Genomic DNA, 11,661 nt, shown 5'->3' with positions numbered 1-11,661 from the left:
ACTCCTGGGGCGTGTTTCGAGGTGTGTCGGGAGCTACAGATCCAAACATGTTCCTGGGACTAGGCGTTTATGATATCTGGAAATAATAAGAACACCACCTGCTACAAAAACCGTAGGGAGAAATAGCCTCCCAACATTTCGCTGGTGAGAATAGCAGCAGGGCTAGCTAACCTTGTGGCCCTTCCCAGATTTTGTTGGGCCCCCATCAGCCCCGGGCCAGCATGGTCAATGGTCAGAGGGAATGGGAAATGGAGTCTGATGAAACATAGACTACAGCAGCCCCCCCCCCGAACAGGTGTTCCCTTACGCACACAGATCTTTCCTTTTCCCTACACACAGGCCAACTACGTGTTGTTGAAAGGAAGGCTCTCGTCCGCTGGTGTACACTGGTATTTCTTTATTATTATTTATTAAATTTGTATACCACCCTTGATCTGAAGATATCAGGGTGGTTCACAGCATAAAAACACAAGAGGAAAACACAAAATACACAATAAAAACCAATAACAAAACAAACCCATAACCCTCCTTCCCACAAATGCATTTAAAAGGACATCAGCCAAAGGCTTGGTTGAAGAGGAATGTTTTCGCCAGGCGCTTAAAGATGTATAATGAAGGCACCAGGCGGGCTTCCATGGGGAGAGCATTCTGAAACAGGCTGCCTGTAATAGCATACCCTCCAACATCCCGCTGACACTCGTTTTTTGGTCCAGAGCTCTTGCGGGAGCTAGTTGACTCGTGCCAGAGTGCTGGACTGAAAAATCGGATGTTCCGGGATCCAATGGCTTATATCAGGGACCGTGATTGACTGGTCGACAGCTAGCGGTCAATCATGGTTTCTTTTTCCTCTACAGGTTGGCGGGGGAGAGAACATCTGGCCTTGCCTCCTCCCCGCACGATCGCAAAAGTGGGAGACGGAGTTATCACTGTGATCTTCTGGTGAGTGACTTTCTCCCCTAAAAAGAGGTCAATTGACTTGGCTCCCCCCAAAAATTTTTACCTGCCCCCCTAAAAGAAAGGTCAACAAGTTTGGTTCCTCCCTCCCCCCCCCCCCAAAAAATGGGTAGATCACTGCCAGCTTTTCATTCTGGGAGTAGATCGCAGTCTCTTGGGCGTTGGACGTCCCTGGCTTATCTAATTCCAGGATGTCCCATTGAAAACAGGACAGTTGAGGGATATGTAATAGTATGTGTGCTTAAAGGACTCATGGCATAGGCCCATGATGCCGATTTGCATGTGCAGATTCATATGTATAGGTACCTCCGGGAAGTTAGGAGAGACGGGTGACTGGAATATGGTTTTATTTCGCTTTCCCCTTTCTTACATTGTTCTTGTAACTTCTTGTAGTTGCTAGAAGTAAGATAGCTTGCCTTGACACGGGCCTCAGCTGCACTATACATCTAAAGCAGTATCGCACCTCTTTAAACACTCATGGCTTCCCCCAAAGAATCCTGGGAACTGTAGTTTTTTAAGTCTGCTAGGAGCGTGGTTAAAGGTAAAGGTAAAGGTACCCCTGACCATTAGGTCCACTCGTGGACGACTCTGGGGTTGCGGTGCTCATCTCGCTCTATAGGCCAAGGGAGCCGGCATTTGTCCACAGACAGCTTCCGGGTCATGTGGCCAGCATGACTAACCCGCTTCTGGCGAACCAGAGCAGTGCACGGAAATGCCGTTTACCTTCCCGCCAGAGCGGTACCTAATTATCTACTTGCACTTTGACGTGCTTTTGAACTGCTGGTTGGCAGGAGCAGGGACCGAGCAACGGGAGCTCACCCTGTCGCAGGGATTCGAACTGCCGATCTTCTGATCAGCAAGTCCTAGGCTCTGTGGTTTAACCCACAGTGCCACCCAGACCACTATTCCCCTCACAGGGGTACAGTTCTCAGAGCCCCCCAAGAAGATGGATTAACACTTAAACCACTCTGGGAATTGTAGCTCTTAAGGGAACAGCACCTTTCACAAACCACATTTCCCAGGATTCTTTGGGAGGAGCCATGACAGTTTAAAGTGGCATCCTACTGCTTTAAACATATAGTGCAGATGGGGGCCAAAGTAAAACCTCCTCATTTTAAAATGAGCCTTGCTCTCAACTGTTGTATCGGGGATGAGGAGGCTCTCTTGCCTCTCACACATTTAGCGACGCCGTTGTGAAGGCACAATCAGTCAAATCCACAAGAAGAAAACAAGAAGTTTTGTCACCCGTATCATGTGCTAGGGTGGCGTGTGGTGGGTGAGGGAGAAGGGAGCATGCACTATCTTTAAAAGACAGATAATATCTGCCTTGTCTCTTGCGAGTGTCTTCTTGCAACTGACAATACAAGGGTTCAGCTTCCCTCGGATTCCTTAGAAGCACAGCAGCGATTTCTGAAGGGACTTGATTTCCGTCAAGATTCTCCCTACTCAACTTAAAGAGTTTAAATTCTGCCCAGTTTCCATAGACATCCCAGTCTTTGACTAGGAGGAAAGCAAATTGACCCAGTGCGAAATAAGCTATTCCCATAAACTAGGGCCAGCTTTGGTTGAAGTGTCACCGTTTGTCTCCCACACAGCTGCCTCTGTGTCCAAAGTTTTAGGAGGGGCTGCAAAATCACAAGCAAGGAAAGAGCGAAAGGGCCTGGCGAGCAGCAGGCAGAGCTTTCTGTGTTTGCTGTCACCATGAGGGCCGTAGGATAGAACGGAGGCATCTCCACATCTGCAAGGGAGCTAAGCAGGACATCCAAGTCTCTTGCCAACCCAGGCTCCCCTCTGCTCTCCCTTCCTGAGAACCAGCACTGGGGTCTTGCCTGGGTGCTTAATCGGACTGGCGGGTTGAAGGAGGAAGAGCTGAGCAGCTGAGCCAAGCGGAGAGAAGGATTGTGATCCTGAGCGACAACCATCTAATGCCAGAAGGATTTTGAAGTGCCGAGGAGCTCGGTTGAGTTGGGAACTCTGCCCTGTAATGATCTTGCATGGTTTGTGGCGTGAACCTCTGGGGTTGAAGAGGGAAGAGTTTGCGAGATAATATAAAACATCGATCTTCAGAGTGGGCTTAAAAGAACCCACTTTAAAAATTTGTGGCGTTGCGGTCCAGATATGTGAATCAGTGGGTGAACCGATCAGAGCCGCTGGCTGAGAACCCTGCAATGAATGCCTCTCGGTAAGCGAGATGTCAGCGTGGATGAACAGGAGGAGCTAAAATGGTTTCCAATCGGGCCGGAATATTTGCTTTCTGCCCAGCTGCCAGACTGCTTTTGGAGTAAGCCTTCAGCAGAATTGAGGAAGGAAGGCAAAGAAGAGGGAGAGTTAAATATCTGGCAAAATAGCAAGATGGAAAGTGTCTACCTGTGCTCAGTGCTGGCTTTGGTGCACCAGGCCCTCGCTGTGACTTGGCTGTAAGTAAACCCTAGAATCACAGAATGGCAGAGTAGGAAGGGACCCTGGGGGTCATCTAGCCCAACCCCCTGTCATGCAGAAGTCTTTTGCTCAACGTGGGACTCAGCCCTGAGATTAAGAGCCTTGTGCTCTTACCGACCGAGCTACTTGGCTTGCCACTTGCCAAAACTTCGCAAAGGGAGGTAGGGGTGGGGTTGGTGGACGATACTTCCTGTGGGATGAATTCAGAGGAATGTGAGAGGGACACGCTCCAAAGGAGAACTGCAGTCAGAGGGCTTGAGGCAGATGACTTCACTTTGCTTCAACTACAGTGATACCTCTGGTTACAAACTTAATTCGTTCCGGAGGTCCGTTCTTAACCTGAAACCGTTCTTAACCTGAGGTACCACTTTAGCTAATGGGGCCTCCTGCTGCTGCCGCTTCGAGATTTCTGTTCTCATCCTGAGGTAAAGTTCTTAACCCGAGGTACTACTTCCCGGTTAGCAGAGTCTGTAACCCAAAGTGTTTGTAAACCAAGGTGTTTGTAACCTGAGGTACCACTGTATTCTGTTGAATAGTAGCCACTTCTGACTATGGGGGAAATCGCTCAAGAGTGCAGAAATGCTGCCACCTGCAGCTGGGTCATAATGACATGGGCAAGGGGATTGATTCCCCTTTCCCAAAACTGTTTAACCATCTTGTCTCAAATGCTTCCCCCACCTTCCCTTTTGCATAGATACCTGGCCAAACAGCCGTCCCTCCGAGGGCTTGTGAGGGACCCCAGCGCCTGCGAAAGCTTGAAGGGTTTGTCACAGGAGCAAGTGAGGATATGCCACCGCCAAGCGGAAGCCATGGACTCGGTAAAGCATGGCGCTGAGGTGGCCCTCAAAGAGTGCCAGCACCAGTTTCGCAACCGCCCCTGGAACTGTTCCACCCTGCAGGGGCTGCAGGTTTTCGGGAAAGCTATTCTGCAAGGTCAGACTTCATTAATAACATGACTAGGGCATACCAGTCAGTCAGTCAGTCAGTCAGGCAGGCTATCAATCAATCAATCAATCAATCAATCAATCAATCAATCAATCAATACACTTGTATTCCTTCTTTCCTCCAAGGAGCTCAAAATGGGGCACATTGTTCTCCCTGCCCCTCCATTTTTTCCTCACAGCAACCCCATGAATCAGGTTAGGTTGAGAGACTACAGCTTTGCAAGCACCATACATTTAAAGCACATGTAGGTAAAGGTAAAGGGACCCCTGACCATTAGGTCCAGTCGTGGCCGACTCTGGGGTTGCGGCGCTCATCTCGCTTTATTGACCGAGGGAACCAGCGTACAGCTTCCGGGTCATATGGCTAGCATGACTAAACCATTTCTGGCGAACCAGAGCAGCGCACGGAAACGCAGTTTTCCTTCCCGCCGGAGTGGTACCTATTTATCTACATGCACTTTGACGTGCTTTCGAACTGCTAGGTTGGCAGGAGTTAAAGCACATGACTTCCCCCCAAAGAATTCTGGGAACTGTGGTTGGTTAAGGAAGCTGAGAATTGTGACTCTGTGAGGGGTTAAACTACAGTGCCCAGGATTCTTTGAGGGATGCCATGTGATTTAAATGTATGGTGTGTACGCATCTCCACTGGCCCAAGGTCACACGGCACACTTCATGAATGCATGAAGATTTGAACTCTGATCTAGTTCTAGTCCAACACTCTAACCACTGCACCACTCCCATCTAAGCCACATATTCTTAGTATCAACTTGGGTTCTTATAGCAGCAGCAAATGGAACCCTAACCCAGTATAGAATCTAAACTAAATTGGCATACAGTGGTACCTCCGTTGTCAAACCTAACCCGTTCTGAAACATTTGACAACTGAGGCACAAAGGGCGGTCAGCAAAGTCAATGGAGAAAATTGAAAAAAAGTGCAGCGGAGGCTGTTTGACTTCCAAGGCACATTCGAAAATGGGAGCATTTATTTCTGGGTTTTCAGTGTTTGGAAACTGAAATGTTTGGCTTCTGAGATGCTTGAATACCGAGGTACCACTGTACCACAGCAGGATTCCAGAGTTTCAGGGAACTTGGTTGCTATGCTGTTATGCAGTAGTTAATATAAAGAACTTGGTTCATATGGTGCCTGCTCAGCTTTCTACAGCAACAGACTAAGCCGTATAACTAGAGCAGGAGCAAAGAGAAATGATGAGGGAAAAGCTTCGTGCAGATGTTTCCTCAGCATTTCTCCAAAAAGGCCTCGCTGAGAAGGCAGATCTTGCAAGTAAGAGGTCTTGGAAGAAACACTAGCAAAATCTTTCTGTCATGGATGTCATCTTTCTGCTTGGATTCCTCAACTACCTCTGAATTTAGACTGCTTCATTTTATTCAGTGGCTCAGTGATGCTCTTGTGTCTTGACAGTGAAGAAAGGATGGATGAAATTTGGGGCGAGGATTCCACCCAAAAGACACTCATGAAATACCTGTTTAAGATAAGGTTTCATACTGCATAGGCCTTCTGGGTGTGGGTACACTGTATATCTCTATAAGAATGAACATTACATGCACACACAAATCCATACCCTCCAACATTTATCCGATGAAAAATAGGGACGTCCCATTCCATAATGATAATTTTACTATTTATACCCCACACATCTTACTGGGTTGCCTCAGCCACTCTGGGCAGCTTCCAACATATATAAAAACACAATAAAACATTGAACATTTAAAGAACCTCCCTATACAGGATTAGGGACGCAGGTGGCGCTGTGGGTTAAACCACAGAGCCTAGAACTTGCCGATCAGAAGGTCGGCAGTTCGAATCCCTGTGACGGGGTGAGCTCCTGTTGCTTGGTCCCTGCTCCTGCCAACCTAGCAGTTCGAAAGCACGTCCAAGTGCAAGTAGATAAATAGGTACCGCTCCGGCGGGAAGGTAAACTGCGTTTCCGTGTGCTGCTCTGGTTCGCCAGAAGTGGCTTAGTCATGCTGACCACATGACCCGGAAGCTGTACGCCGGCTCCCTCGGCCAATAAAGCGAGATGAGCACCGCAACCCCAGAGTCGGTCACGACTGGACCTAATGGTCAGGGGTCCCTTTACCTTTACCTTTTTATACAGGATTAGCTTCAGATGGCTCAGGGGTCAGATAACGCCGTACCCTCCATTTCTCCAATGAAAATAGGGACATCTTAAGGAAAAGCAGGCCATTCAGGGATCAAATCAGAAACCGGAATAGCTTCTCTAAATCAGGGACATCCCAGGAACATAGGGACAACTGGAGGGTCTGCACATCCACCCCCCTAAAAAAGCATGGAACCTGCCACTAATGGAATGGGCTTTGCCCGTGCTGCTGGTGTCTGTCTTGAGAGACCATGGAACGCACCTCCATTGGGGGTGAAGTCAAACTTTCGCATTAGCAGAACTGAAGTGACCTCCCCAGAGTGCAAGCCTGGGCAGTGTGTGTGGAGATCCAAGGCTGCCCAGACAACCAGACCCCCCCCCTCCGCCTTGCTGATGGGGTCCAAAGGAAAGTAGAGCAATACGTAGAAAGTAGAGTGTTATGTACTGAGCTGAATCTTAGAACAATAGGATCCAGAATGCAGCAGTCTGATTGGTCCACAGGAGCCACCCAATCCAGCTCCAGGTGGGAGTGAATCAGTGACCTGATTGGCCTGCAGGAGCAGCCAATCAGGCTGCTGGATGAAGTGAATCAGCAACCTGATTGGCCTGCAGGAGCAGCCCAGAATTAGCCAATCACACGGGGCCCATTGTGTAAATAATGTATATATAGGTAGATGTTTTGGGGAAAGTTTCATTCATTGCTACTATGAACTAAATAAAGAGCATGAAATTCACACTCGACTCTGAGTATATTTCATAGAGCTTGGCTGCAGGAAAAGCCACCATCCAACCATCTTAGAGATGCTACTGGATTTGTGTAGGGCTTACTGCTGGGCTTTTCTTCTCTCAAAGATATCCCACAAGGCAGCAGAGGTTTAGGACTAGAGTTTTCCTTCTCCTAGATGGGCTACCATTTCCCAGGTTGACAAGCCCCACCTGCCCCTCACTTCCCTCTACTCCCCAAGTGCAGTGTTTGGCTCCCCACCCCCAAATAAATGGCAGCCATTCACCTAGACTGGAGACAATAAAGGGTGCACTCTATATACAAAGGGGTACATGGATGTACACACACATTCTCATACACCCAGAGGCCTTCCTAGGCACTGCAAAGACTCAGGGTAGAAGCCCCACAACACAAATTTGTATAGGCTAATTTATTTGTAGAGATGCCTCTTGGAAATTAAGGGTGGGGTATCACCAGCCCTCTGCTTTGCAGTGCCCCCCTCCCATTTGCAAAGTCAGCACTCAAAAAAATGCTTTAAGAAAGGGATAGGGCCTGGGGCTTCAGCCCTCTTAAGCCATCTCATCAGCCTTTCTGCTAATACATTCTTTTCTGCAGGCACTCGGGAATCGGCCTTTGTTCACGCTGTCTCTTCAGCCGGGATCGCATTTGCTGTGACCCGAGCCTGTAGCCGCGGCGAACTGGAAAAGTGTGGGTGTGATCGCAAGGTCAGAGGAGTCAGCCCTGAAGGTAAGGAGAAATACAGCTGGCATGAACTAGTAATCATGCCCCGGTCTAAGGAGGAGAGCGTGAGTAATATGTGCAAGGGGAAATGTCAGTTTCAGAATGGAACCACTCTGGTGTTCCTAGCTATGTGGAAGAGTAGGTAAAGGTAAAGGTAAAGGTACCCCTGCCCGTACGGGCCAGTCTTGACAGACTCTGGGGTTGTGCGCCCATCTCACTTAAGAGGCCAGGGGCCAGCGCTGTCCGGAGACACTTCCGGGTCACGTGGCCAGCGTGACATCGCTGCTCTGGCGAGCCAGAGCCGCACACGGAAACGCCGTTTACCTTCCCGCTGGTAAGCGGTCCCTATTTATCTACTTGCACCCGGGGGTGCTTTCGAACTGCTAGGTTGGCAGGCGCTGGGACCGAGCAGCGGGAGCGCACCCCGCCGCAGGGATTCGAACCGTCGACCTTTCGATCGGCAAGCCCTAGGCGCTGAGGCTTTAACCCACAGCGCCACCTGCGTCCCCATGTGGAAGAGTAAGGGAAGAGCAATTAGCTTTGACTGGAAGAATAAAGGGAGAGGCTCCCTGATTTTGTTCTTGTCCTTAGGAGCAGAAGCTGCTGTGATTCATTTCTGCAGAAGCACAGAAAACCACATTACATGCCTCATAAGAATCTGCTTTTTATTTGTTTTTTAAGGAAGTTGCTTGGATTTAGGCATCGCTGTCAAGTGTCCCTTATTTGGCGGGACAGTCCCTTATCCCAGTGCCATGTCCCGCTGCTGTCCCTTATTGATGAGGTTTCATTTGGCTGCTGGCTGGGCTTTGGCTCAGAGGGGCTCAGAAGTTGAACATACCTGTGCCCGGAAAATCCCTTATTTTGGCTGCTGATCCCTTATTTTCAAGGCTGCTGGTCCCTTATTTTCAAATCTGCAAGTTGACAGCTATGCTTCTAGGACTGGGACTGTGTGTGTATAAGGCCTCCTAGATTGAACCTTAGAAGCCCATGGGGTTGTCGGACAACACTTTTAGTGGTTAGAGGCTAAGACTTTGGCATCCTTCTTTCCATTCTCCTCTACAGTCATACCTTGGAAATCGAACAGAATCTGTTCCGGAAGTCCGTTCGACTTCCAAAACGTTCGAAAACCAAAGCACGGCTTCTGGTTGGCTGCAGGAAGCTCCTGCAGCCAATCGGAAGCTGTGGAAGCCCCACTGGACGTTTGGCTTCCAAAACTAGTTTGCAAACCGGAACACTCACTTCCGGGTTTGCGGCGTTTGGGAGCCAAAACGTTCAAGAACTAAGCTGTTCAAAAACCAAGGTACAACTTTACTAGGAAAAAATACATTTTGGAAAAAAAAAATTTAAAAGCCCCTGCTTTTGTCTGACTTGTGCATGTTGCAGAATTCAGGTCCTCTGGTTGCAGAATGTTGTACCTGCATTTTAGTACTGACTGTACAGAACTCTGTTCCCTCTTCTTCCCCAACCCAACAGGGTTCCAGTGGTCAGGCTGTTCTGACAACTTGTCCTATGGCATTGCCTTCTCCCAGGCCTTCGTGGACACCACGGAGCGGAACCGTGGCGCTTCCTCCAGCAGAGTACTAATGAACTTGCACAACAATGAAGCAGGCAGAAAGGTAAGTCTCATGGTGGGGCTCATCCATGCTGCTGGTTCAGGTGGGCCAGGAGCTACCTGTCACATACTCTCCAACATTTCTCCAATGAATTAGTGATGTCCGTATCAATAATTATAATAATAATATTTCTACCCCACCCATCTGACTGTGTCACCTCAGCCACTCTGGGCGGCTTCCAACATATATAAAAACACAATAAAACATTAAACATTTTTAAAAATCCTTCCCCATACAGGACTACCTTCAGATGTCTTCTAAAGGTTGTATCTTATCTCCTTGGCTTGGGGGTCGCATAACTCCATACCCTCCAACATGAAAATAGGGATGTCCTAAGGAAAAGCGGGACATTCTGGGATCAAATCAGAAACCAGAGCGGCTTCTGTAAACCTGAGACTGTCCCTGGAAAATAGGGACACACGGAGAGTCTGGAATCCGCCCTGCAGCCTGCAGCCAATCAGAGCTTCCTGCAGCTAATCAGAAGCCGTTCTTTGGTTTCCAAATGTTTTGGAAGTTGAACAGACTTCCGGAATGGATTCCATTCGGCTTCTGAGGTACAACTGTACTTTAAAAGTAAACTGACTTCACTTTTAAAAAACCAACAATGACGGACAGCTGCAGGCACATAGCAGACAGCCTTTCTGACTTCCTGCACTTAAAGGAAAGTGCAGCTGAGTACATCAAGAGGTTTCAAGGAAGTGCAGGCACCTAGGAAGGCTGCAGAATGCACGCCACCAGAGAAACTCCTTATAAAAAGACACAGCACTTGCAAACCCTTTGGCCACATCCAAAGTTAAGTAAATGCAGCAATAACCTCCCTTCTTATCCAAGAAAACTTCACCAAAGTTTTCCTTCTCGTTTGATAATTTTCAAATGCAGTTTCTTTCCATGCTGATGGTGAGCATTTGGGGGGGGGAAAAACACAGACAAAATTTCCAGTACATGCAGGTTCACTTCATGCAGATGGCAGACGGCTCTAGCTCCTGAAGCTTCTGCAACACTGAAATATGCTCGGAGTCGAGAGTGGATTTCATGCTCTTTATTGAGCTCATAGTGGGGAGGAGGAATGAAAATTCCCCCAAAATATCTGCTTTATATACATTATTTACACAATGGGCTGCACGTGATTGGCTAATTCTGGAATTTTCCTGTAGGCCAATCAGGTTGTGGATTCACTTCCACCTGGAGCTGGATTGGGTGTCTCCTGCAGACCAATCATATTGCTGCATTGTTCTAGGACCAATCAGATTGCTGCATTCTGAATCCTATTGTTCTAGGACCAATCAGACTGCTGCATTTTGGATCCTATTGTTCTAGGACCAATCAGACTGCTGCATTTTGGATCTTATTCAACTCAGTACATACACAAAACTTGAAGGTGCCCTAGGAATCTTTGCTTCTGTTTTCTAGGCCATCCTGTCCCACATGAAGGTGGAATGCAAGTGTCATGGGGTGTCGGGGTCCTGTGAGATCCGCACGTGCTGGAAGGTCATGCCCCCGTTTCACCAAGTGGGCAACCTCCTGAAGGAGAAATTCGAAAGCGCCACGGAAGTGCACCTGAAGCGTGTGGGATCCCGAAAGCTGCTGGTACCCAAGAGCTCCCGCTTTAAACCCTACGCTACTCACGACTTGGTCTACTTGGTGGCCAGCCCAGATTTCTGTAACTGGGACCCCCGAGGAGGGATCTTTGGCACCACAGGACGTCAGTGCAACAGGACTTCCCCCGCTGTGGATGGCTGTGAGCTGCTTTGCTGTGGCCGCGGCTTTCGCACGGCTCAGGCCGAGGTGGTGGAAAGATGCAGCTGCAAATTCCGCTGGTGTTGCTCAGTGAAGTGCAGGCAATGCCGGCATCTGGTGGAAGTGCACCGCTGCCGCTAGGAGGGCAGGTGGGAAGAGGAAGGGGCCGCTTGCCAAGGAAACAGAAACTCTGGCTTGGGACTCTTCTGTCCTTCAAAGGGGCAGAAGCCAAGTGAGTCACAGGGCGACAGGTTCCGTTGCAAGAGCTGGGTGTGAGCACTTGGGAGGGACACGTTTCAGGAGTGTACCCACCATGACGACGTCTTTCTGGCAGAGGCTGCGGCAATCCAAATGGTTCGCTTTGTTCCACTTTTCTTGGGACACTCTGT

The 11,661-nt window shown here is 48.9% G+C and overlaps 1 protein-coding gene across 1 annotated transcript; it reads left to right on the top strand.

Moving 5' to 3' along the window:
* The first annotated feature begins 3,297 nt into the window (after nt 1–3,297).
* LOC307206871 (protein Wnt-4-like) lies at nt 3,298–11,661 on the top strand. The gene is made up of 5 exons (XM_079960334.1): nt 3,298–3,371; nt 4,088–4,326; nt 7,797–7,928; nt 9,396–9,538; nt 10,946–11,661. The coding sequence occupies exons 1-5, from the start codon at nt 3,307–3,309 to the stop codon at nt 11,411–11,413; spliced, it is 1,047 nt and encodes a 348-aa protein (XP_079816460.1). The 5' UTR covers nt 3,298–3,306; the 3' UTR covers nt 11,414–11,661.

The sequence above is a fragment of the Podarcis cretensis genome (genome assembly GCF_951804945.1).
Source record: "Podarcis cretensis genome assembly, chromosome: 17".
Lineage (NCBI taxonomy): Eukaryota > Metazoa > Chordata > Lepidosauria > Squamata > Lacertidae > Podarcis > Podarcis cretensis.
The sequence above is the reverse complement of the archived record's forward strand: the minus strand, read 5'-3'. Positions and strand labels throughout refer to the sequence as shown.

Coding starts and splice junctions, on each gene's coding strand:
- LOC307206871 (XM_079960334.1), top strand. CDS start 3,307: ATGGAAAGTGTCTACCTGTGCTCAGTGCTGGCTTTGGTGCACCAGGCC. Junction 4,327..7,796: donor CGGGAAAGCTATTCTGCAAG/GTCAGACTTCAT, acceptor TCTTTTCTGCAG/GCACTCGGGAATCGGCCTTT. Junction 9,539..10,945: donor ACAATGAAGCAGGCAGAAAG/GTAAGTCTCATG, acceptor TCTGTTTTCTAG/GCCATCCTGTCCCACATGAA.